The 24,845-nt window shown below is 36.2% G+C and overlaps 1 protein-coding gene across 11 annotated transcripts in view; it reads left to right on the forward strand.

Annotated features, from left to right (window-relative positions):
* Window positions 1–24,845, forward strand: part of DLG2 (discs large MAGUK scaffold protein 2) — a 1,904,207-nt gene that overhangs the window by 559,936 nt on the left and 1,319,426 nt on the right. Inside the window, exon 1 of one of the 11 annotated variants that reach the window (XM_028514363.2) lies at window positions 10,268–10,599. The exons of the other annotated variants lie outside the window; for them this stretch is intronic. Coding sequence (XP_028370164.1) covers window positions 10,558–10,599 — 42 coding nt within the window. The 5' untranslated portion in view covers window positions 10,268–10,557. Of the gene's footprint in view, window positions 1–10,267; window positions 10,600–24,845 lie in introns of those variants that run through there. 11 annotated transcript variants of the gene reach the window in all.

Consider the following 24,845-nt stretch of genomic DNA (forward strand, 5'->3'; position numbering starts at 1 on the left):
GGAGGTGTTGGTCAAAGGGCACAAACTTTGGTTATAAGATGAGTAAATTCTAAAGACCTAATGTGGAGCATGCTGGGTATAGTTAGTAATAACACATTGTATACTTGAAATTTGCTAAGACAGTAGACTCCAGTGTTCTTACTATACACACACAAACACAAACACACACAATAATTATGTGATGTGGTGCAAAATGTTAATTAGTTTAAAGTACTTCACAATGTATATGTATATCAAAAATGCTATAAACCTTAAAATATACAATTTTTGTCAATTGTACAATACAACTGAAAAAATAAAGTGATAATAATAATAAGCTAATTATTTACTTTTTAAAAAAGTGGTGTTGTGATTATTAGATATTGTTGCATCTTTTCACTTCTTTCCAGCTGCTCATCAGTCTATTAGTTCATGAAAAGTAACTAAACAATTCTGTATGCCCACAGAACTAATTTTCAGGATACATATCTTTGGCTCTTGAAAAGCTTAAAATGGGGTTAAGGAGATGAATCTTAGGCAAAAGGCAATAAGAAAAGAATACAAGGAAGCATATAATCAAGTACTAAATTGGGCGATGCAGACAATATATGCTATAGGCACTCAGGAAAAGGAATCTGTGTGGGCTGATGTCAGGGGAAATCTCACAATAAAATGGGCCCTGATCTGATCTTTAAGAGATGACAAGATTTGCAGATAATTCTTTTTTTCACTTTTTATTTTATGTTTTGAGTATATTTTAATGATTATGCTATTAACAGTTGTCCTATTTTTCTCCCCTTTATTCCCCTCTGTCCTGTACCCCTCTCCCTCCAGCATTCCCTCTTCCTTAGTTCATGTCCATGGGTTGTACATGTAAGTTCTTTGGCTTCTTCATTTCCTATTCTTAACCTCCCCCTGTCTATTTTGTGCCTACCAATTGTGCTTCTTATTCCCTGTACCTTTTTCCTCCATCGCCACCCTCCCCACTGATAGCCCTCCATGTAATCTTCATTTCTGTGATTCTGTTCTTGTTCTAGTTGTTTGCTTAGTTTTTGTTTTTGTTTCTTAGGTTCAATTGTTGATAGTTGTGAGTTTGTTGTCATTTTACTCTTCATAGTTTTGATCTTTTTCTTAGATAAGTTCCTCTTAGATGAATCCCTTTAACATTTCATGTAATAAGGGCTTGGTGATGATGAACTCCTTTAACTTTACCTGATCTGGGAAGCGGTTTATCTGCCTTTTCATTCTAAATTATAGCTTGCTGGATAGAGTAATCTTGGGTGTAGGTCTTTGCCTTTCATGACTTTGAATACTTTTTTTCCAGCCCTTTCTTGCCTACTAGGTTTCTTTTGATAAATCAGCTGATAGTCTTATGCGATCTCCTTTGTAAATAACTCTGTCCTTTTGTCTTGCTGGTTTTAAGATTCTCTCCTCTCTTTAATCTTGGATAATTTAATTATGATGTGTCTTGTTGTGTTTTTTCTAAGATCCAACTTCTTTGGGACTCTCTGAGCTTCCTGGACTTGCATGTCTAATTCTTTTGCCAGATTGGGGAAATTTTCCTTCATTATTTGTTCAAATAAGTTTTTAATGACTGGGTCTTCCTCTTTTCCTTCTGGCACCCTTATGATTTGGATGATAGAACATTTAAAGTTACCCCAGAGGTTCGTTGGCCTCTCCTCATTTTTTTTAATTCTTTTTTTCTTCATTCTATTTTGGTTGGATGTTTATTTCTCCCTTTTGTTTCAAATTGTTGGCTTGAGTCCTGGTTTCCTTTCTGTCACTGTGGGTTCCCTGTATATTTTCCTTTATTTCACTTTGTATAGTCTTCATTTCTTCCTTCATTTTGTGACCATACTCAATAATTTCTGTGAGCATTCTGATTACCAGTGTTTTGAATTCTGCATCTGATAGGTTGTCTATCTCCTCATCACTTAGTTCTTTTTCTGGAGTTTTTATCTGTTCTTTTATTTTCATTGTTATTCAAGTACAGTTGTCTCCATTTTCACCCCACCACACCCTCCAACCTCACCCATCCCCACCTTCCACCCTCTAACGTACCCCCTTTGGCTTTGTTCATATATCCTTTATACATGTTCCTTGATGGCCCATCCCCTATTATCCCCTATTATCCTTCTCCCTCCTCTTCTCTGGTTATAGTCAGTTTGTTCTTTATTTCAATGTCTCTGGTTAATTTATTTGCTTGTTTGTTTTGCTGATTAAGTTACACTTATAGTTGAGAGCATGTGGTATTTGTCTTTTACCACCTGGTTTATTTCACTTAGCATAATTCTCTCTAGTTCCATCCATGCTGTCTCTAAGGGTAGGAGTTCTTTCTTTCTGTTGTATAGTATTCCATTTTGTAAATGTCCCACAGTTTTTTCATCCATTCATTTACTGATGGGCCCTTAGGTTACTTCCAGCACTTGGATATTGTAAATTATACTGCTGTGATCTGTTCTTTCATTTGGGCCATATTTCTTTGTCTCTGCACACAGGTTGTGTTGTAAGGGGCAGAGCCTTAGATATGCACTAGGAAATCTAAGCACCCTGGGCCTCCAAAAAGGCACAGATTTTAATTTAAAGGAATAGAAAGAAAAAGGGGTGGTCATACCTTACATAAAGGACAAAAAAATGAAGCTTCAAGAACTACCACTGCACATGGAACACCACAACACAGTGATAATTTTTCTGGAACTAAATGGATCAAGAAACAGTTGGGATCCATATCTACTATGTGAACTGAGGGAAGAGAACCCTCAACATATAAGGGGTATGTATGTCAGAAGGCACTCAAAGCCATGAAGTGCACATTGTACAGTATTCTTGGCTTATTATATCTGGTGGTCAGACAGTACTATAATATAAAACATTACTTTATAAGAAATAAAAATACGTTCTCAACTTGAGTTTAACATTTACATGACTTTTTAGGATAATAAATAGGATATTAAAGATATTTTATTTTGTTGCTATAGATCCAAGGGTGATAAATAAATTCTCTTTTGCCTGTTAGGGATACTTTGGTGGAAAATCCTGAGAAGCTCTGAAGTGCTCAGTAGTTTATAAATCAGTTATTATTATCTCAATAAAATATTGGGGAAGATACAATAAATTCCAAGGATACTAAATCAAGTCAGGGATTATGAGATGGTCAAACTTTCTGAGAACTAGGTCTCTTCAAGGCTTATTGGTAATCACAAGGAAGTCCTAGAAGGTCTTCAAATCCCTTCATGGTATCTAGGTATGTAGAAATTAGTCAAGAAAAATGATAATATATTTTCATCTTTCCTCTTCTATCATTTTAGTCTTCTGTACACTAAAAAATTATACTGATTAAATTTCCTGTGTACCATGTAGTAGGCCAAGCAGTTTGCACATCTTACTTATTTTAGTGCTTACAACATCCTGTGAAGTAGGATTGTTATCTTTATTTTACATAAGAATACTCCAGGACAGGGAGAGGTCATGTAATTTGCCATGGTCACACAGCTGGAACTGGCAGAAAAGGAACTGAAATTCAAGTTGTTGTTTGTTGTTTTAATCCAAAGTCTAAGAGTTATTCATTTCTAGGAAGGAATGCATTCTAAATTCTAAGATGTTATACAGCCCCTTGCTCAACTAGCATTCATCCCAGAGTCTTAAGCCTTGTTGACCTTAAACAAATAGCTAGGTATTTCGCCAGCAAAATGGTTTTATTCAGAAAAATCAAAGAATTGCAATTCAGTGCATGTATTCTAATGGTGAACTACATGTAAGTCTAGAGAACCAAGGAGAGGAATGCTATTTTATAGACATGAGCCATATAACGATGTTTCGGTCAACATTGGACCAAATATATGATGGTGGTTCCATAAGATTATAATAGAGCTGAAAAATTCCTATTGTCTAGTGATATCATGACCACCATAAAGTCATAGTACAACACATTACTCATGTGTTCATGGTGATTATGGTCTAAACAAACCTACTGCACTGCCAGGTGTATAAAAGGAGAGCACATACAATTATGTGATGGTAAATACTTGATAATAAATGACTGCTACTGGTTTGTGTATTTACTATGCTATACTTTTATCACTATTTTAGAGTGGACTTTTTCTACTTATAAAAAAGGTTTGCTATAAAACAGTATGATGTGTTATGCCACCATAAGCCTCACGTGTCTCATGTTTACTGTGTCTGTTGCATCATTTTCTTGGGTTTGATTTAATCTGGCATTGTTTTGTACAGTAACATGCTGTACAGGCTTCTGGCCTGGGAGCAATAGGCTGTACCAGCTAGGTTTGTATAAATGCATGCTATGATGTTCTCACAATGACAAAATCACCTAAAGAAATATTTCTCAGAACATATCCCCATCCTTAAGTGGTGCATGACTATCTAGAAGAAATGGAGAATTCAGAGAAACTGTTGTAAACAAAGAGTCCAATGGAGGACACTGGGTGTTTGAAGTGTAGTGGCTTTTCATTGGCTGAGCTGTAGCAGACTTTCATTGGTTGACTGGTTGCTGGGAGAGGAGGATATCCTCCTTCTGTTGGAATAGTACAGTGAAAGACATTTTCCTCTTGGAGATAAAAATTATGTCTCTTCCTGTTGGGTTAATTGATAGTGAGTGGTAGGGCATGAGAACTTTCCCTACATGCCCTCCCAACTCCAATTTAAATGAGGTTTCTGTTAATCAATCTTCACAGCCTCTGCTCTGGAATTATCTCACGGCACCTGTAGTCATTTCCACTTTATTTTCTGTACTCTCTCCCCTCTAAGGCTAATTCTTCTTCCTGTGCTCTGGAGTCCACCTCTTCCTACACTGCAGGAATCTTAGCTATCAGTTTTCATCTCTTTCCTTGTAGTAGTTTTCAAACTTCAGTTTACATGAAAATCACCTGTAGAGTATGTTAACACAGATTTGTGAGCCACACACCTAGGGTTACTGATTTGGTAGGTCTAGGGTGTAACCTACCAAATGATAATTTGCATTTTGAACAAATTCCCAGTTTGTGCTGATGCTGCTAGCCCAAAGATGATACTTTGAGAACCACTGCTAAATACTATAGAGCAGAGGTTGGCAAACAACAAACAAAAAAAATGATTTTTACATTTTCAAATGGTTGAAGAAAAATCAAAAGAATAATATTTTCTGACATGAGAATAGTATATGAAATTTAAATTTTAATGTTTATTAATAAAGTGTTGTTGGAACACATTCTATAATATGTATAGCTGCTTTCTCACTGCACCATCAAAGTTGGGTAGTTGTAACAGAGTGGAGCAGTTGTGGCTGTAATTGTATGGCTGGCAGGCCTAACATATCTGCTGTCTGAACCTTACAAAATCAGTTTGTGGACTGCTCTCCTTCCCCCTAAGTAATTCTCATTCTAGCTGCACATTGTAGTCACTTGAGGAGCTTTATAAAATACTGATGGCTGGGTTCTGCCGCTGGAGATTCTGATTTAATTGGTCTGGAAGATAACCGAGTGGAAACTTACCATTTCATCTTATCTTCTATATCCTGTCTAAATAAAACAAAACAAAAAGCCAAGCAAACCTACCAAGTTATTCTGCCTACAAGAAAGCACTAAATAGTCCAATCTCCTTATTTTGTAGATAAGGAAAATGTACAGAAATATGAATTATTTGTCCCTGTTAACAGACATTGTCACTGTTATTATTGTATTATTAGCTAATTATAATTGCATATTGTCTTAATATTTTAAAAATAAAAATATTAGGTTATATTCTAAAATGTATTACATGCTTATCTTAGTCTGTTTGAGGTGCTAAACAAAAATGCTACACACTGGGTGGCTTATAAATAACAGACATTTATTTCTCACAGTTTGGGAGCCTGGAAGTTTAAAATCAAGGTACTGAGCTGGTTCAGTGTCTGTTGAGAATCCAGTTCCTCCTGGTCCATAGACAGCCACCCTTTCCATGTGTCCTCAAGTGGTTGAAGGGCAAGGGAATGTTCTGGAGTCTCTTATGAATAGGACACTAAACCCATTCCTAAGGACCTAATCACCTCTAAAAGGTCACACCTCCAAATATCATTACATTGGAGATGAGGTTTCAACATATAAATTTGGGGGGAATACACTCATTCTATAAGAAGGTTTATTGCAAAAAAGAAATTAGGCGGGTAATGGAAGATAGAAGAAGGTAAAGGGGGCATAAATGGGGATGGAAGGAGACTTGATTTGATGTGGTGAACACACAATACAATATACAGATGATGTATTATAGAATCATACACTTGAAACCTATATAATTTTATTAACCAATGTTACTCTGATAAATTCAATACAATAAGTAAAAGTAAATAGAAAAAAATATATGTAGATGTCATGTTCTAAACACAGTACAGTAGGTAAAAATTGACTAGAGTCAAGTCTCCTTGATAGCCACTTGTTCACTTAAGAAACACATAAAGTAGTTGGCTTGTGGTTAAGGGCCATGCTTTAAGAAAAATACACCATGCACTGGAATTACACACATTCCAGGGAGACATCTGCACTACAAGAGGTGGAGGAACTAGAGAGAATTCAGGAAAAGGTAGATTCCTGTCCCTGGTGTCACCATCACGACCATCTCACTGAGAACAGTAAGAGCAATCAGCACAGGTCTGGGGCAATCATGACACCAGGGACAGGAACCTGCCTCTTCCTGAATTCTTCTTAGTTCCTCTGCCTCTTGTAGTGTGGACGTCTCCCTGGAATGCATATAATTCCATGGACAAAGCCAAAGGGTGGTAGGATTGAGGGCAGAGGGTGGCAGTGGGTTGGGCAGGGGACAGTGGTGGCTGGAAAATGGAGATAACTGTACTTGAACAACAGTAAAAAAAAAGAAATGAAAGAATAATAATAGGCAAATCCTCTCACAGGTCCTAGAATTTCCTCCCTGCATCTTTATTGTTCTCAATCCCTAAGAGCGGATAGCTGGATAAATAGCTCATTTTGTGTGAGGCCACACTAGTATATAGAAGGGTATAAAATGAGTAATGAAAGTTGTCTAACTTCTCTTCCTAACCAAAGTTCCAATCCCCAATGAGCAATGCTATCAAATATTTTACACACACACCAACACACACTTACCTATAATAATTATATATACATATATATACAAGTATAGGCATACTATGCGAACTAGTTAACAACCTTATTTTTACATGCAATATTATAACTTGGACATATTTCCAAAGAGGAATATGTACCTTATATGTTTCTAATAACTGCATAGTATTTGGTGACATAGAAGAACTATAATATTACAAATAAATATTCTAATGTTTGATATTTATAATATATATACATAAACTATATATGTGCTTGTATATATATCTACATCTAAACCTATACCTTTTTCCATATCTAAAGCTAGAATTAATTCCTGAATGTTGAAGTTGAATAACTACAACAATGAAAAAGTTCCTTCTGTAATATTTTATAGATTACTTTCCAAAAAGTTTTCAGCAATTAATGCATTCCCATTAGTACTTGCTATATCAATTAAAAAAAAACCTTTTCTAATTTTATGCTTTACCCTAAATATGAGTGAGCTAGAGCATTTTTAATGTTTTTCTGTGGGCTTTTTGTGAAGTGCCACTTTATGTTCTTTGCCTTATTTAAATTTAGTTTTATATTTATTATCAGTTTATGAAAATCCTTTGTATTTTAAGGAAATTTTCCATTAAGTATGTTGCAAATATTTTTCTGGTTTGTAGTGGCATATAATTTAGATAAGCAGAAGATTTTTATTTTAATATAGTTACAATTGTTAATCTTTTCTTATATGACTTCAGCCTTCTCCACTCAATATTGTATACACCAAAACCTAATCTGTTTTCTTCTAATATGTTTATGGTTTCAGTTTTTATACTTAAATCTTTGATTCATCTAGACTGCTTTGATGATAGGATTCATCTTTGATCATCTTAATGACACTGTGTGCTAAGTGTCATCCCTATTTTCTACATCTCCACTATACAAATGGTAAAAGAAAGGATCTAACATGGAAGTAATCTGCCAGTACTATTTGCTTTTGAGAGTTAGAGCTTAGATTTACTATGCTGCCTCCAAAAATATGTAGCCAGTTATTTTTTTTAGCATGTACACTGACCTGTTAAAGTGTTTGCCTAAAAATAGGGAACACTTTTTAGTGGAACATTGTCATTGTATTAATGCCTCATTTCTTGCAGCTATCACATAAGAATAGTAATTCAGTTATCCTAGTGTCCTTACAAAAATTAGGAAGTAAATCTACAGATTTAGCCTGTGTCTGTACTGAGATGCTGTGGAATGGGTAAGTGCATGTAGGAATTCAAGTGTATCTGCAAGTCTCAGGGCCTTCTTTAGAACATACACATATGAACACTCTCTTTGAAGTCCTATCAGAAGAAGTCCTCGCTGATTGCCTTCCAGGAAAATCTACATGAATTTTTTTTACCTAAAACTTCACCTGTGAATTGTTTTTGAGATTTATCACATGTTCCAGCTCTTTTGCTCTCTCTGTCTACTGGGCTATCCAAATTCCCTAGGGTCTATTAGCATAATTTAAAAGATATAAAGCTGCTCCCTCATATAATTTCCAATGGAAAAAATAACAATACTCATTCACAGGTTAAACATTTAAAAATTCTCCTACGATTACCATGATACTGAGTTTCTATGTTTGGGTTCATTTATTAGGAAGAGCTGCAGGAAATGTGACCTGCTATGACCTCAGAAGAAGAAATTCTGTTGACTGAAATTCTTAGTTCTGCATTTTAAAGTCTAGTAAAAGTTATGGAATGATGAGAGTTGAGCATCATGTCGATTTCTTTTATTGTCCTGGAAGTCACTGGTTATGTTGCAAGTGCTTACCATTTGTAATTACCTAGACTTACATGACAGACGGAACTGGGAATCAAATTAAGTAGCTGCCTTCTTTTATGATGCTAAAGAATCTCCAGCTTAAGACAAGATTGCCTTTTTCCTTCCTAAAAAAAAAGGCACAAACAATGATAGCCCAAAATAGCTATTTAGTCAGAAGTGACGACACTTTCTGAATGCTTGTCATTAACAGAGAAATAGAAAATCCTGCTTTCCTTCTTCCTTTAGTTTCTCTCCTTTAAATACCTTGCTTCCTCCTGAAGCTGCCTCACCTCATTGCCCAGGAGAAATGCCCAGTAGCTCTAACAGTACCTCAGCACCACTGCAGGCTCCAGAGGGGAGGTGGCTTATGCAAAACATATTAAAGAAAAATCCTAAAAGTCACTGCAGCTTTTTCTGGTGAGTTATGCTGATCTTCCCTGTTGCTGTGAGCTGATGGGGAACGTCATGGCAAAGACATAACCACTCTTTTTCCTCCCACTATTTTTGCTGCAGTGAGAACTGTTCATTTCTGCTTGCATTTCACCAGATAGCTTTAGAATTCTGGCTGAGCATTAGGGCTTCCTAAGGCTGGAAATAAGAGTTTAGAACCTGAAATTGGAGTTCGTACTTTGGCTCAGTAAAAACTGAGTTAATTTGCAGCATCCGGTGCCTGACAAGAATGTCAACAGACAGTAGGATCTGACGATGTTTTAGAGATTTTTTTCTTTATGGATTCATGGGGGCAGAAGCTTTAATTTTCCTGTCTTGCTCTCTCCCTTCCAAAGCCAGCTGAACACATTACATTCAGCAGCAGTAGCTACTGAATTCGTGGTTATGTTATCCCCTGGAATCTTCTGTCTTCATTCTGAACTCGTCCTCTATTATTGATTGTCACTCACCAATACAGCTTAGTTTTGGCAAATTGGATGCATTGTTTTATTAGTGAGCCTAGCAACTTTAGATAGCCTGAGAAGATGTGAACAGATTTCACAGGACCAGGAAGTAGGAGAAGGCAGTACTTCTCGGCCATGGAACTGCAGATCACCCCAGGGGAACCTAGCTTACATTTTAGGGGACTTTATGAGACAGTGATACTTTGGTCTTGGTCCTATTTCACACTGACACTGAAAAGCAGAATGAGATGTGTTTGCAGTGATTTGTAATATTTGCCAAACACGGTGCTGCATCAGAATAGCCTGGAATACAGTGCAGAGCCCATATTAAACCTCCGCAGGGAAAAGGGTTTCCTCTTCATTTGCGATCTGCCGGATGCAATCCCATTGTAAAGTATCTAATAGGATAACAGCAGGACTCTCCAGAAACATAAGTAACTCATTGGTTAAATTTCAATTCTTCACCTTCCCCCCCATCCTTCCTGGGTGAGCTCATTCCACCCCCCTCCCTTTTTTTTCTTTCTTTTTTTTTTAACCCAGTGATTTAAAATGCTAGAAGGAAAAGCAACTGAAGTCTTAACTTTCAGATGCTGAATTCTCCACTAATTGAAATTGCTGGGCACAATGCTATATATAGCCAATGAAGAGATTTTGAGCTCTCATTCAGTGCCTTCAAGACATGTCGTTTTGTAGTCAGAGAAAACAGAGATCAATGCATTTTCAAACTGACAGAGGGAACGGATGCTCCTTAGTAGCACATGCCCAGGACCGAGTGTGTGGGGCTTGCGCTGTGCTGAGAAGCTGAATACCGGTCCATATGCTCCTTATTTACTGCAATGTTCTTTGCATGTTACTGTGCACTCCGGACTAACGTGAAGGTAAGCGGAGGCGAGCCGGCAACTGAGCACAATATACATGTGAAACCAGCTGCAGAAAATGTCTACCTTGTGTAGCTTCAGGACTTTTTGGATTGCTGGCTGAGCAGGCAGATTATTACAGGTGGTTGCAAGGGCTTTGTTTTATTGTCGCCGTGCAGCCTCGCTGGGGGAGCATGTTGGAACGCCGCTGTGAAGTGACCTTCAGGTTTAACTGTTTGTAATTCAGGTTCACGCTCACACTTGGGGACTGGAACGGGAGGGAGGAAAAGATGAAAATTATGTAGGTAGGCCAGAATCAAGAAATCAGAGAGGGTAAAAAGCTATAGAGCATGCTTTAGATTAGTATTTAAAGTCTTTCTTTTTAAAAGTGCTGTGAGCTGCCTGTGTTTGTACAGCTTAATTGTTTGAGCTGGGGATTAAATCTAGTGGCTGTAATGGCATTAGGATATGATCTGTGGGTACCTGATCACCCTGTTCATATAAACACATTATTATCATTGCAAGTGGGTGATACTGAGCATACAAATCCTCAGCTCTGTTTGGTTTGGCTGCGTGGGTGCCTTTGCCCGGTGTTATCACCCCACTGACATTCACTTGCTGTAGCTAATGAGCCTCTGAAGTTGAGCCTAAGTTTGGGAGATTTGCCCCTTGTCAGGAAGGACAGCAATATTATTGGAGAGGTTTTCTGACACTGTTCATTTAGTACTAAGCTGCCCAGACAGGCCAGCTGTGGAATTCCAGTTGCATAATTTAAAGTGAATTGCATCTTCTGTTAGCATTTTGAACTTGTATTTTTGAAGGAAGTTCAAAAGGAAAGTGATTGCCTTTCAAGAGAAAAATTTTAAAGGGCAGTTAAGACTTAATATCTAAAGTAAGATCTTTAAAAAATATCAATGTAAAGTGTTTTCTTCCCATTTTATTTTATTGGGGGAGTATTTAGATATGTTTGGAGACTGAAGTTTTATTTTCTGTGTTTACAAGTTTTATTAAAGAACCCCCTGCTGCTCACTCTTTTGTAAGCATTTTTGTTTTCTATTTGAATTTCGAACAGGTAGTATTTATGTTTTGATGACCAATTCTATTACAACCACAGTTGGAAAGCATTCTGTGAAACATTTTGCAGACTTCTGCAGGATTTACTTTTTACTACTTTTAAGGTTAAACTCAGCAATCAGTTTTTCTTTCCCATGCATATGATATAGTAAACAATATGAAAAGAGACATTTAAAAACCTAGAGAGAGTGCCCAAATATCAAGTTGCATTTCTCTATCACTGTCTCTTGTTTCAAATTATGGGTATGGCATGCCCTGTTTTGTAAACTCAATGAATTGTTAAAGTTTTCCCTCTTCATCTTTTTTGAAAGAGAAAGGTGTTTTTTATTCAGAGAAATCTCCATAAATAATTTAGATTAAGAGATAATTGTTTTAGTTTTCTTTGTCATATTCAGAGGTACTACAGAAAAGTCTCAGTCCAAAGTTTCTTTGATATGGGTTTTAAGAAATCCCCTTATTACTCTTTACTATTAGCAGTCTTTGTAGGGTTAGCTGTATATTTTTCACTTATATTCACATGCAAAGGAATTAAAAGTGTTTTACCAACAATATCTTAATTCCAATGACTTTTGGATAATAAATTCTTAGTGTTTTGGCTAACCTGCATTGAGAGAGGTAAATATTTCTATACATTAATCAATAGAAACTCTAGCCATGTACATTGTCACATGTATAGCCCTGCTTTGAGTAGCTTAACTTCAATTTTAAGTATGTTATGCCCTTTCAACAATGAGTTTTCACACTTTTTTTCAAATGTCATAATTTTCTTTTAGGGTTATCCTTTTCTTCTGAGAGAGCAAGTTTTGTAAAAGAGTTCACAAATCACATAGTCTGATACTTTATCAAGTTTTTGCAATGATTTTACCAGATGTTTTTAGTTTAGTTTTATTTTATATTATATTTTGAGAGCATTTTACTTTATTTCCATTATGCTTAGACTTACTCATTTGCTTGGTTCTGGTAAAGTCTCTTGTATAGTTTGTAACTTCTCATGTTGCCATGATTTAATATGATTGGTGTTATAGTGACCTAAAACTTTCATAGGATTCAAATTCAAAGGATATCAGGAAAAGGGTGAAGGATTTACAGGAACAACTATAAAGGACATATGGACAATAACAAGGTGGGGTGGAAAAAGGGGAGAAAGGTGGTGGGGCTGGGGTGGTGGGGAGGGGTGGGAGGAAAGGCAGAAAACTGTGTTTGCACAACAATAAAAAATGTTTAAAAAATTCAAAGGATAGAAACATCTCATCTACTTTTTTCTGCACTCACAATCTTTTATCCTAGAGTAATAGTTTTGTTAATTGGACCTTTATAATATAGTGTAGTTAAAAAGATTTTTTGAGAGTGATATGTTTTGATACACTTCATGTATGTTTTTATATAACAAGGTATTAAATTTGGAATGAATACATATGTATATATGTGCACACACATATTTACAGATATCAGAATGTGACTTATGGGTCATCACTTATTCATTCATCTATCAAAAAATTTTTGAAAAACAATGATGATTTTTGTACTGTGCTAGAGTCTGGGACACTAAGATCAATAGAAAACAATCCTTGCTTTCAAGAAGCTTCCAATCTTGGAAAAGACACAGACATATAAAGAAGTTAAGTACTGTGAAGTATTACAGGACAAGGAATGAATGTCTACCCAGGACACTGTAAGGACAAAACAAAACAGAACACTGGCTAATTTTACATGGACTGGTCAAGAAAGGTTTTTCTGTGAAGTCACCTCTGAATTGAATTTTGACAGCTAATGGGGTTTTGCCAGGCAGCCTGGAGTGAGGAAGGTGTGCATGGTAGAGGGAAGGACAAAAGCCTGGAGCTAAGACACAGAGCACTTTGAATAGTTGTAAATAGTTTGAAATGGATGGAGGAGCATGGGGACTTAGAAGACTGAACACTGAACTCATAGGGTAAAACAAATATTGTGAGAATTGACTGAGCAATCATCACAGTCTAACTCTAGAAATTGTGTTACTTTTCCACCTATTTTTAGGAGAGATTTCTACAGAAGGAAAAGAAATGAAAACTTCTAACCAAAGGGTTATTATATATGTTCTGTGTTTTCTTGTTAGCTGTAAGTTGTTTGAATTTGGTAAACATTAATATCATGTTGGCTCAGGTTCAACTTTTTAAAGAATGTGATCAGAACAATTTAATCTGATTCTGTTCAGACAAAAAGGAGTACTGTGATTATTACATAGGTGTGCAATTCCTCTTCCATCTCAAATTGCCTATGTTGTACACAAAGTGCCTCTTGAGTGGAACACGTAGGAAGTTTGCTGCACCAGATGTCCACATCATTTCATCTACAGAAATGGCTCTATTTTTGAAAGTAATGATATTGACCATAATAACTCACATCCAGGTGATACTTTTTGCTTTTCTAACTAGTTTTATGTTCTTCATCTCATTGTTTTCCTCCTTTCATCCTGCTACTATAACATATCCATATATACTCAGAAACCCACAATCTCCAAAATATGAAAGGCAAGTATTAGACCCATTTCACAGAAAAGAAAACCAAGGTAGAGAAAAAATGCACAGTTACTCTGTTGCATAGGGTGTGTCAGATGCAGCCTTGATATAGGGCTCAGGTCACCTGACCACTGATTTACTGACTTATTCTAGTAAATCCTGCTGCCTATCCCATAGATTCAAGAATTCTGCTTTTAGTTTTGAAATTTGTTGAGGGTAAATATAAGAAGATTTTGGGAAAAAGTGTAGCAGAATGTTTTTGATACATGAATTTTTGTGATTCCAGAAGAACTATGTTTGCGTGTATCTTCCCCATTTATTGCATTGAAACATTTTTTTTGCACAAAAAACTTCCTTAATTCAATATTTTTACCTATATAATAGGGATAAGAAAAGCTCTCAGCAATTACAAATTATGTGCTATAAGGTATGTTAACACTGTAAAAAAAGTTCTTAGAATACAGTAAGTGCTCAGTGAGTTTAATTCATAGTTGATAAAGTTGAAGTTATCAAATAGGAATATTCAGAGTTGCCTTCAGTAAGAATAGTGTTAAGAAATTCTAGGAGTTGAACCCAATTAAAAGATCCCTGTAATTAATAACATATATTAACAGAGGAGATACAATACGCCCTCTCTACCACTCTCACCATAACTACCATGCATGCACACATGCCAACATGTAAGCTCCATAGAAGTTGGGATTTCAGATTTTTTATTTTTTTATTTCTATCAGCATTAAGAACAATGCAGGCACACAGTAAGGGCTCCATAAATGTCTGTTAAATGTTGCATTATTTGTGTCCCAGACTTTTCTTTATTACTTACACAGTTTCTTCCCAGATTTATCTTAACGCTTGTTAAATTGTTTTTGAGAGAAAGAACAAACAAAACCATAAACTTTGAAAGAGCATGGGCTTGGGTTTGGATCCTGGATTTGGTGATCACAGACCACTCACACCCAGCCATGTGCTCTTAGAGTCTGCACAGCCAGGTGGTAGAGCCAAGTTGGGGAGATCAGTAATTCAAACTACAACAATTTGTTGAATGCCTAAACACTCTAGAATTCAGACATTCATCATGCTCATTTCTACTGAGTTTATTCAGTGAAGTTCCTCTTTTCCAAATCCCCCATCCTTTTCTGCCTCTGAGCATTTGCTAGTTTCCTGCAATGTAAATCTCTTCTTTTCATGGGTGTGCTCGTTTACATTTTGTCCTTTGAGAACTAGTACAGAGCACCTTTCTTCTAAGAAGTTAACCCTTGCCTCATTAACTCCCTTACTTTATCTCTGCTTCGATTTAGTGAGTGTAATTTCTCTATCATTCATGGCAATAAATCTTATGTTGCCTTATGACATCACTTGTACATTTATCTTACATTGCAGCTAATTTTTATTGTATTTGGTTATTGCCCTCCTCCTAACTAGATTTTAAACACTTTGAGGACAGGGACTATATACTGTTTTCTTTGTCTTTAGGAATTCCAGAAATGCTTGATTTACTGTTTGAAAGGGAAACTTTTAGAAATTCTATCTCCTTATGCTGCTGATGCCTACTCTTTGCAAGAGTCCATGATACATCCCACATATTGATGCTTTTAATAAACACATTATTTGTTGTAGGCAGGTCTTGGGCTCACGAATCAGAATTTTGGACAGTTTGCATAATCTCTATGGCTCATGCAAATCAGGGATGGTTCATCTCAAGGTTCCAATTAAATAATTACTGTATCTCTTTCAGGAGGTTAATACAGTACTAGTCCCTCACTGGGCCCCTAAGTTATGGCCTCCAAATGGTTGTGAGCCTAGTCAGTATATCAAGCTTATAATACCTAAGCCTACTCAGTATATTGAATGTACTATTTCTAATGAGGCTATTTAAATCAAATATTTTAAAAATAATGAAAGGAGTTAATTAATAAATAACAAAACAACACAATGAACAACAACAAAGATAGCTACTCCTGGCTCAGCTCTCACTGTGAGCCATGGATGACACCAATAACGGAGCACATATTCTTCAAAGAGCCCCTCAGTGACCTATGATGCAAGCATTCTCATCACTGTTATTTTATAGATGAAGGAAACTGAAGTTCAGGAAACAAAAATAACTTGTCTAATGTCACACAACTCTTAAGTGCCTGTAAAAACAGCTTTTAAACCAGGTGCATTCCACTCTAAACCTTTTCAAAACCTTCCTAAATAAATAATATAGTTATGTGAGCTATAGCTAACTAGTAAGTATGTTGCGACCAACTGAAATATTTTTTAATAAGGTAAGGAATTAAGTAAATAATAAAGTTACATGTTCTATATTGTATGAATTTACCATTCCTCATTCCTTTTTGCTTTTTTATTATATTTGAGCTACAATCATATATTGGTTTCACATGTACAACATTGTAATTTGACATTAGCATACCTTATGAAGTGATCATCACAATGAGTCTAGTAAACATCTGTCACCATACAACGTTATTATGATGTTATTGACTAGTCCCTGTGCTGTATATTACATCCCCATGACTTATTTATTTTATAACTGGCAATTTATACCTTTTAATCCCCTTCATCTTTTTCATTCATCCCCCCACCTGCTCCCCTCTGGCAGTCATCAGTTTACTCTCTATGTCTATGAGTCTGTTTCAGTTTTTTGTTTTGTTTTTACATTTCACATATAAGTAAAACTCTATTGTATTTGTATGACTCATTTTCCTTAGCATAATACCCTCTAGGTCCATCCATGTTTCACAAATAGTAAGATTTCATTCATTTTTTATAGCTGAATAAGACTACACTTACCATTTGTCTTTTGATGGACTCTCAGGTTGCTTTCATATTTCAGATATTGTAGATAATGTTGCAGTGGACATAGGAATATGTATGTATATCTTTTCCAATTAGTGTTTTCATTTCCCTTAGGATAAATACCTTGGAGTGGGTTGCTGGATCATATGGTAGTTCTATTTTTAATTTTTTAAGGAACCTCCACACTATTTTCTGTAGCAGTGACACCAATTTGCAATCCTACCAACAGTAATGGAGGGTTCCCCTTTTCTCCACATCCTCAACACCTGTTACTTGTTGTGTTCTAATAATAGCCATTCTGACGTGTATGAAGTGATATCTCATTGTGGTTTTCATTTGCATTTACCTGATGATTAGTGATGTTAAACATTTTTTAATATACTTCTTGGCAATCTGTATGTCTTCTTTGGAGAAATATCTATTCAAATCCTCTTCCCATTTTAATTAGTTTTTTTAATGTTAAATTGTATGAACTCCTTATATGTTTTGAACATTGGCCCCTTATCAGATACATTATTCTCTCTCTCTCGTTTATGAGGTTCTTACCATGTTCATCCATTCTTCTCCTGCATTCAGTGAGCACTTTATGACCATTACTTTTGACCTCTTTAGCTGGTAGATGACTTATGACTATTTTCTTTAGTTCTTTTTTTAGAGCTTTTGTCTTGCACTTTTGCTTGGAACATATTCCTTTTTCTACTCGTTTTGCCAAACTCTCTGTATTTGTTTGTATGTATTAGGTAGATCAACTTGTCTCATAGTCTTGAAAGAGTGGCCTTATGTAGAAGGTGTGCTGTGGGGCCCAAGGGCACAATTTTCCTTGGTCACCAGAGCCAGGTGCTCTAGCAGTGTCCCCTGTGTGGATTGCAGGCACCCTCCTGTTAACAGTTAAGCCACAATTGTTGTGGATGCCGGTGGTCAGAACTGGCTTTCAGACCCCTGAGCTGTGAGTCCCAGCCATGGCTACTGCAGGCTTGTTGATGAGTGAGCAGGGCTAGACCCCAGTGCAGCTGGCTATGAGGCCTGGCAGGCATGCTGAAGGCAGCTGGGGCAGGGGGGCTGGACCCCCAGAGTGGGAGCTGCTTTGGATGGGTGGGAGTCACTTTGGAAAGGAATTTCTTTACTTCTTGCTAATAAATGATGGTTAGTGACAGAGCATGAAGCTTTCTTATGTATTCTCCATTCCTTCATAGACCAAATATTTAATGAGCATCTGTATCAGGCACTGACCTAGTTGCTAAAAATACAGGATAGAACAAAATAAACAATAATCCCTGTCTTTATAGAGTTTACATGCCAGTAACTTAGGTGAACAATAAAGAAGAGAGTGAGTACAATGCAGTGTGTATAATGATAAATACTGAAAAGAAAACAAAATGTGGAAGGAGTATCTGAAGTGTAAATGTGGAAAGGGTCTTACCACTTTTAGATAAAGTGGTTAGTGAGGGTCTCACTAGGAAGGTGACTTTTGAGTGAAGACCTAAAGAACCATGAAGGGAGCAACAAAATACTGTAAGGAAAGGTAACAGACACTGAAAAGGCCCCGAGGAGGGAGCCACCTGGCATTTCAAGGAATGTCTAAGAAGCCAGTGTGACTGGCAAGAGAATATCAAAGTGAGCAGATCATGTAGGGCTTTCTTTGTAGTTAGGCTTCTTCTCTCAGTGAAGTGGGAAGCCAGCAGGGTTTTGAGCAAAGGAGGCATGCTTTGGCTAATATTTTAATAGGGTCATTCAGGCTTGTGTGTTGAAAGGAGACTTTAGGGCGGCGAGGGCCAGAGCAGAGAGACCACTCAGAAGTTCCTGCAGTAATACAGGTGAGAGATGTCAATAGATTGAATCTGCTTGGTGCCAGTAAGACTGGGGACAAGTTCTCCAGATATGTGTGTATAAATATATGCCTATATATAATGTAACTTACAATTTAACTTTTTAAACATTTTTATTTATTTGTTTCTAGAGAGAGGGGAAGGGAGGGAGGAAGAAAGGGAGAGAAACATCAATGTGTGAGAGATACATTGATTGGTTGCCCATTGTATGCCCTAACTGGGGACCAGTCCTACAACCCAGGCATGCACCTGACTGGGCATTGAACCAGCAAGCTTTTGGTTCAGAGGCGAGCATTCAATCCACTGTGCCACACTAGCCAGGGCTTAACTTTTGATATTTATCTTCTTCTTTGTCTTTTCAGCCCCAATACTGAGTTCTCTTCAGCTGTTGGGTACTGGTTCTCAGCTGTTCTGTATTTCATCAGTATTAATTAGAGAAAAATGCTTTGAAAATATAGTTGCCATTGCAATTTTACTAATTTTTAATCCTCTGAACATGTGAATGATAAATTATCCCAAACTTATGTCGTATATGTACATTCAAAGCTCCATTTTATTTTTGGCTTCAGATCTTTTGATCCATCCCGCCCCAGTTCTGAAATGAATCTACTCTAAGCTACTCAAGTGCCAGAACCATGCCCTGCATGCATTTGCACCCCCCATTGCTTTGTATGTGGCCAGTAACCAAATATTTGCTGAATGAGTGACTGACTGAATGCATGTTAGCTGCTCACATAGCTGGACACATTTTAAAAGTGCCTCTTTGGATTAGGTATGGTACCACCAAATAAGAATAGGTACAGAACAAGGAGAATGGATTTGCTTTCCATAAGTTTCCTCCCAAATGGCAAATTATTGCCTCTTTTCTCTAACGCCAGTATCTCTCTAACACCAGAATCTCTAAGCAGCCTGGAAATGCAGATATGACCCTAAGTAAACTCTTACCATAAGACAAGTTTGGCAAACAGTTTCATGGCTCATGTTTGGAATTAAAGCAGTGAGTCAACAAGTTGTATCATGAGAAACTGCCATGTGTTAATATTTGCCTAAGTAACATGTATATCCATTTTTTTCAAACTTTTTGGACTGAAATCTATAGTAAGGATATAAATGAAAAATTGCAATTAAGTACAAATTTCACAAAGTAATGCTTAACTTTACCAAAAGAAATGCATCCTGATATTTCTATTCTATTTTCACATTTTAAAAATATTTTTAAAATAATTTTGGTCAAGATTTACTAAATGTATTATAATAAAAAATGGTTGAGGAAATAATTCATACTGACTCATTTAAAACTGATTTCTTAATTTACCTTCATTGACGAGTTTGAAAGGGTACAGAATGGGTTATGAGTCACAATTTGAAAAATACTGTAACATGTTTCCTACATTAAAGAACATGCATCCTCAATTAAGAATATGCAAATGAAGGATGACAACAGTCAACCAACACTAAGCAAGAAATATGCACAAAAAAATACACCACATTGAGTAGCTGTCCCGTTAGCCTATAGTCTGGCCGAATTACCTATTAGTATACTCATTTGGAAATGTGTGGTTTAGCACTGCCCTGGCCATTGAGACTTCGCCTGTCCTCCTACATTCCTCAGTATGTCTAGTGGCAATTGCTAATGTTTATGGAGGATTAGTGATGTATGAGGTACTAAAGGTTTTATTTTTCAGCCTCATTGCACAGGTGAAGGTACTGAGCCTCAGAGGTTCAGTTGTTCCAGGCCTCAGAGAAAGTGAATGCCAGATACAGGAGCCAGCACCTGATCAGGACAGGCCAGTGCCCAGATGAACACCTCCCTTACTCCAGACCCTTGTTCTGGTGCTTAGTACCCTGACCTTTGACTCTCTTCTTCAAAGGGGCTGTTTTGCGTCTCTTTAATTTCAATGACTCTGTTGTGCTATCTTCTGGCTTGTTAGTTGTAGCATCAGATCCCAGTTTCTCCTGATTTGGGTGTTTCATAGTCTGTTCCTTTAGCCAGGGCCCAGAAGAATTCCCATGGGTCTGACAACCTATATCCTCCCATGAATCTGGAGTGCTTACACTTAAGAGATATTCATAACCAATGAAAGTATGGACACCTTTAAAAAGAGGCCTATTCACTCATCTCTGTATTAGTTATTAATACAGTAGATAAGGTAATAAAACTCCTCAGGATGAAATGGTATTGCTTGGATACCTCTTGAGAATTAAAAAGGGAAAGATGAACAATAAAACAAAGAAACAGTTGGCCCTGGAAAAGTCTGGCTGTATATAATTCTCAAATTTAAACTAGATCTTTCCTTTTTGTTTAGATTCATAAGAGACTTTGGTGCTTTCAAAGTAGGCAAAAAATTAATTGAAAGAAGCTGAGAGAATGTTTTCCTTTAAAATGAAAGTTGGATGAATTCTTGAGCTATGTTTTATTTATTTATTGTTTATTGTTTATTTTCTACTGGGTAGAAAACAATTATTTTCTACTTAGACTTACACATTCTTTTAAAAAGTATACATAGATTATTTATTTTGAAAGGATCTACCTAGACTGATTGATTTATTTAAGGCTGCACCTAGGCTGAAAGAAGGTGAGGCCATGAGGTGTGCAGTAGTGTGGAAGGGAGGGAGTAAGGTGCATTTCTGAAGTGGATACCTGAATCGTGTTTGAGTAACCAAAAGAGACCTTCATATTTGTGTTGGATGTTTAGTAGATTAAATTATAGTCTGTGCTCTTTCAAACTTTTAGGAAAAGTAAACAAAGGAGTCAGTTTTCAATGAGTTCAGGTTGCATTGTGTTTCTCAACTGCATTGAAGATTGTAAAAGTAACTTATGCTCATTATAGAAATTATGGAAAGTACAGAAAAGGACAAGAATTTGACTTGCTCCTAACCTTGCCACACACATATAAAAGCTCTCTATTTTTTTTTCATTTATTTCTTACATACTTGTGTATGTGTAAATGAGTATGTGGTATATACAAAAGTCATCTGAGATCAAGGTATACTATTTGTATCCTGTGTTTTTACTTAATACCAATCATAAGAACATTATCATGTCATTAGTAATTCTACATAAGTTGCATGATAGGAAAACTTTTAAGTAAATTAATAAAGGTAGTCAGGGACTGAAAGCATTGTTTTTCTTAGACCGTTAGACTTTTCAGCAGAGGATAGAAAGCTTTCAAGTGTAACCTTGGAATAGCTTTGAAATGAGATGCAGTTTCAAAAAAATGTATGGTGAATCTGAATTTCAGAAGGATCATTGCCATAGTAGTTCAAACAGGGAAAAAATTGTATACTTAATGCAAATACATTTCTACTAGTTCCCTAACACTGTTTCTACATCCACTCCACCAAATAATGTGCTTTGAGCTGGTTGTGTATGCGTGCGTGTGTGTGTGATTATTTTAAACAGAAGACAACTGACAAATTCCTCTTCATCGCTCCTCTTAGGCATTTAAAGTGGAAACATTGAAGTCATTTTTAACCTCTACAACCCCCCATGGAAATCTAATCAATACACACATCCTTTAGAGCCTGACTCTGAATGATTTCATCTACCTCTTGCCTCCGCTATCTCTTTTTCAGTGAAGGCCCTCATTACCTGTTGCTGCAATACCATGGGAACATCTGGGCTGGCTTCCATGCTCTCCCTGTGTTTCCTCTCCAAATTTATCCTTTGCATGGTTGCATCAAATTTATTTTTCTAAATCACAGGTGAGAATTGGCTATCCATTTCTGTGATCAAGAAATTTCTGTGTTTCCTCAGAATCCCTCTTTCTCCCATTCTGGCCTCATCCACCTTTCCTCCATCATTACTTTCTGCCAGACCCCACTTACATGCAACACATGCAACCAGAATCTGGTCCGGCCATGTATCCAGCCACGGTTCACACCATAGGGGACAGATGGGGAAAATAGGATGTTTGGCAGAAAATCTGGGTTTGAAGTTCATCATCTCCTCTTCTGAAAGAGTCTGTAACACTTTTAGGTGAGTAAATCAGTGTTCCTGGTGTTTAATTTCTAGATGTTGTACTTGAGATGATAACATCTCATTGTCATGGTATCACCCAAATGTCATGAACATGACTTTAGACAGGCGGAGCCTCAGAAATATGTAGGATCCATTCAGAACATGTTTAAATGTTTTAAGAAACTCAAGAAATGCCAACTGAAGCAATGAAGAGGATTAGCTTTAAACTTGGTGGTTGTGAACGTGCTTTTATGGGTGGGAATTTCCTTATAGCAAACTTTGAATCCAGGGAAAATGAGCTAGTACGCAATTCCTTTCTAAAATTTTGGAGTTTGTGAGAGTATGACTATAAAACAACATTTAGTAGCCTTATAGTTGAAGAGGTAAGAAAAATCACACTCAATATCTGTAATTACACATTTCCCAACAAAGATCTGTATATGATAGGCGGTGTTAGTTAACTGAATATAAAGCACTCTAAATTTTTTTGTAAACTAGCCACAAAATTTGCAAAATTGTTTCTTTGGTTGTCAATGGTCTCTAATCATGAAAAGATTTAGATTAATTTGACCATAATGAAGTAAATTAAACCTTTAAATTAATATTGTTGTATTATGTAATAATCATATGTATTTGATAGTGTATTTATTTGTATTCTTTAATTTACTCTTTATCATATTTTTTATCATTACCATTTAGTCCCCTTATACTCTCCTCCCCCTGCAATCACACACTGTTGTCCCCAAGTCCATTTTCCTTTTTGTTCAATCCCTCCACTTGCTCTCCCCTGCCACTAGTTGTCACTGTATTTTTAAAGAGAATTTGCTACTTTAGAATATTTAACAGATTACTTTTAGAATGCCAAAGAATTGATTTTGAGCTGAGATTTTTAAGAAGATAAAAAATCCTAGCATTTGTAAATTGGAATGTACAAGTAAGCTTAAAACTCCTCATATTTTAATGATTAGGTAGAAAAACATATATAAATACTTGGGAAGGTTTGTTTGTAATTCAACAAAAGTACTTTAAAAGAAAATTTAATATATTAAAGTTACAAATAAAATTTAAAATATTTAAGGAGAATTTGTCATAAAAATGCCCTTCTTGGTAATTGTAAAAATGTTTCTAGATTTATGAATAGAGGAGTATGTAGTGGTGCCTCAGTACTCATCGTTAATTCTTTCAGAACTCATGAGGAGTGCTGAAACCTACGAGTACTGAAACTGACTCATACAAGTTCTAGCAAGTGCCACAGGTCCCCAGCGCTGAGTCCTGAAACATTTTTTTGTTGTCAGAATGTGACGACTACAAGGTTTGAAGAGTGCTGAAGCCAATGAGTACCAAGGTATGACTGTAATTATAAATTGAACATTAAAAATTAAGTAAAAGTCTAGGCTTTGAATCTATAATTTTATAAAATTAGGTTTTAATATTTTGCAATCCAAGAGAGCTTCAAATAATCTCCAAATAAAATGTGCTTAAAACAATTCCAAAAACACACACATTGCACCTCGTAGGGCTGTTACAAAGCATATGTGGAACAATGTGTATAAAAAATAGTGTAAATTCTAGAACATTTTAAAAACGTTTGCCATTATTTTTTTAATTGATTTTGCTCAGACTGTCACTTCAATTTAGAAAAGTATTCAGCTTTTCTCCCTCTTTCACATAATTGATCCATCAGACCCTTCTAGTTATTATTTCTCCTAGAAGGAACTTCTGTTTCCCGTCCTTTTGTTACTTTATATTACTTTCTATAACTATCATAACACTTATTATACCTTGTATTTAATGTAGCACTTTGTATTACTAGTGTATCATATGTATCCCTTGTATCAGAGATGTTCGGTCATGTTTGTTTACTTTACTGGAACATAATTCAATATCTTCTTTAGTTCATTTCTTTTTAAAGCAAACATTGAGCATTCCTTATGTGCTTAACACTGCATCTGTACAAGGAGCAGAGCCATTGTGAAGACGCGGTACCTGTCTTTGTGTAGCAGGTAGTGCAGCATGGAATTGAGTTGAATATAAAATAAAAAAACTACTCTATGTAAAGAAAATTCTCTAATAAAAATTTTACAAAAGCAACTGGTTAGTTTGAAA

The sequence above is a fragment of the Phyllostomus discolor genome, chromosome 6 (assembly GCF_004126475.2).
Source record: "Phyllostomus discolor isolate MPI-MPIP mPhyDis1 chromosome 6, mPhyDis1.pri.v3, whole genome shotgun sequence".
NCBI classification, from domain to species: Eukaryota; Metazoa; Chordata; class Mammalia; order Chiroptera; family Phyllostomidae; genus Phyllostomus; species Phyllostomus discolor.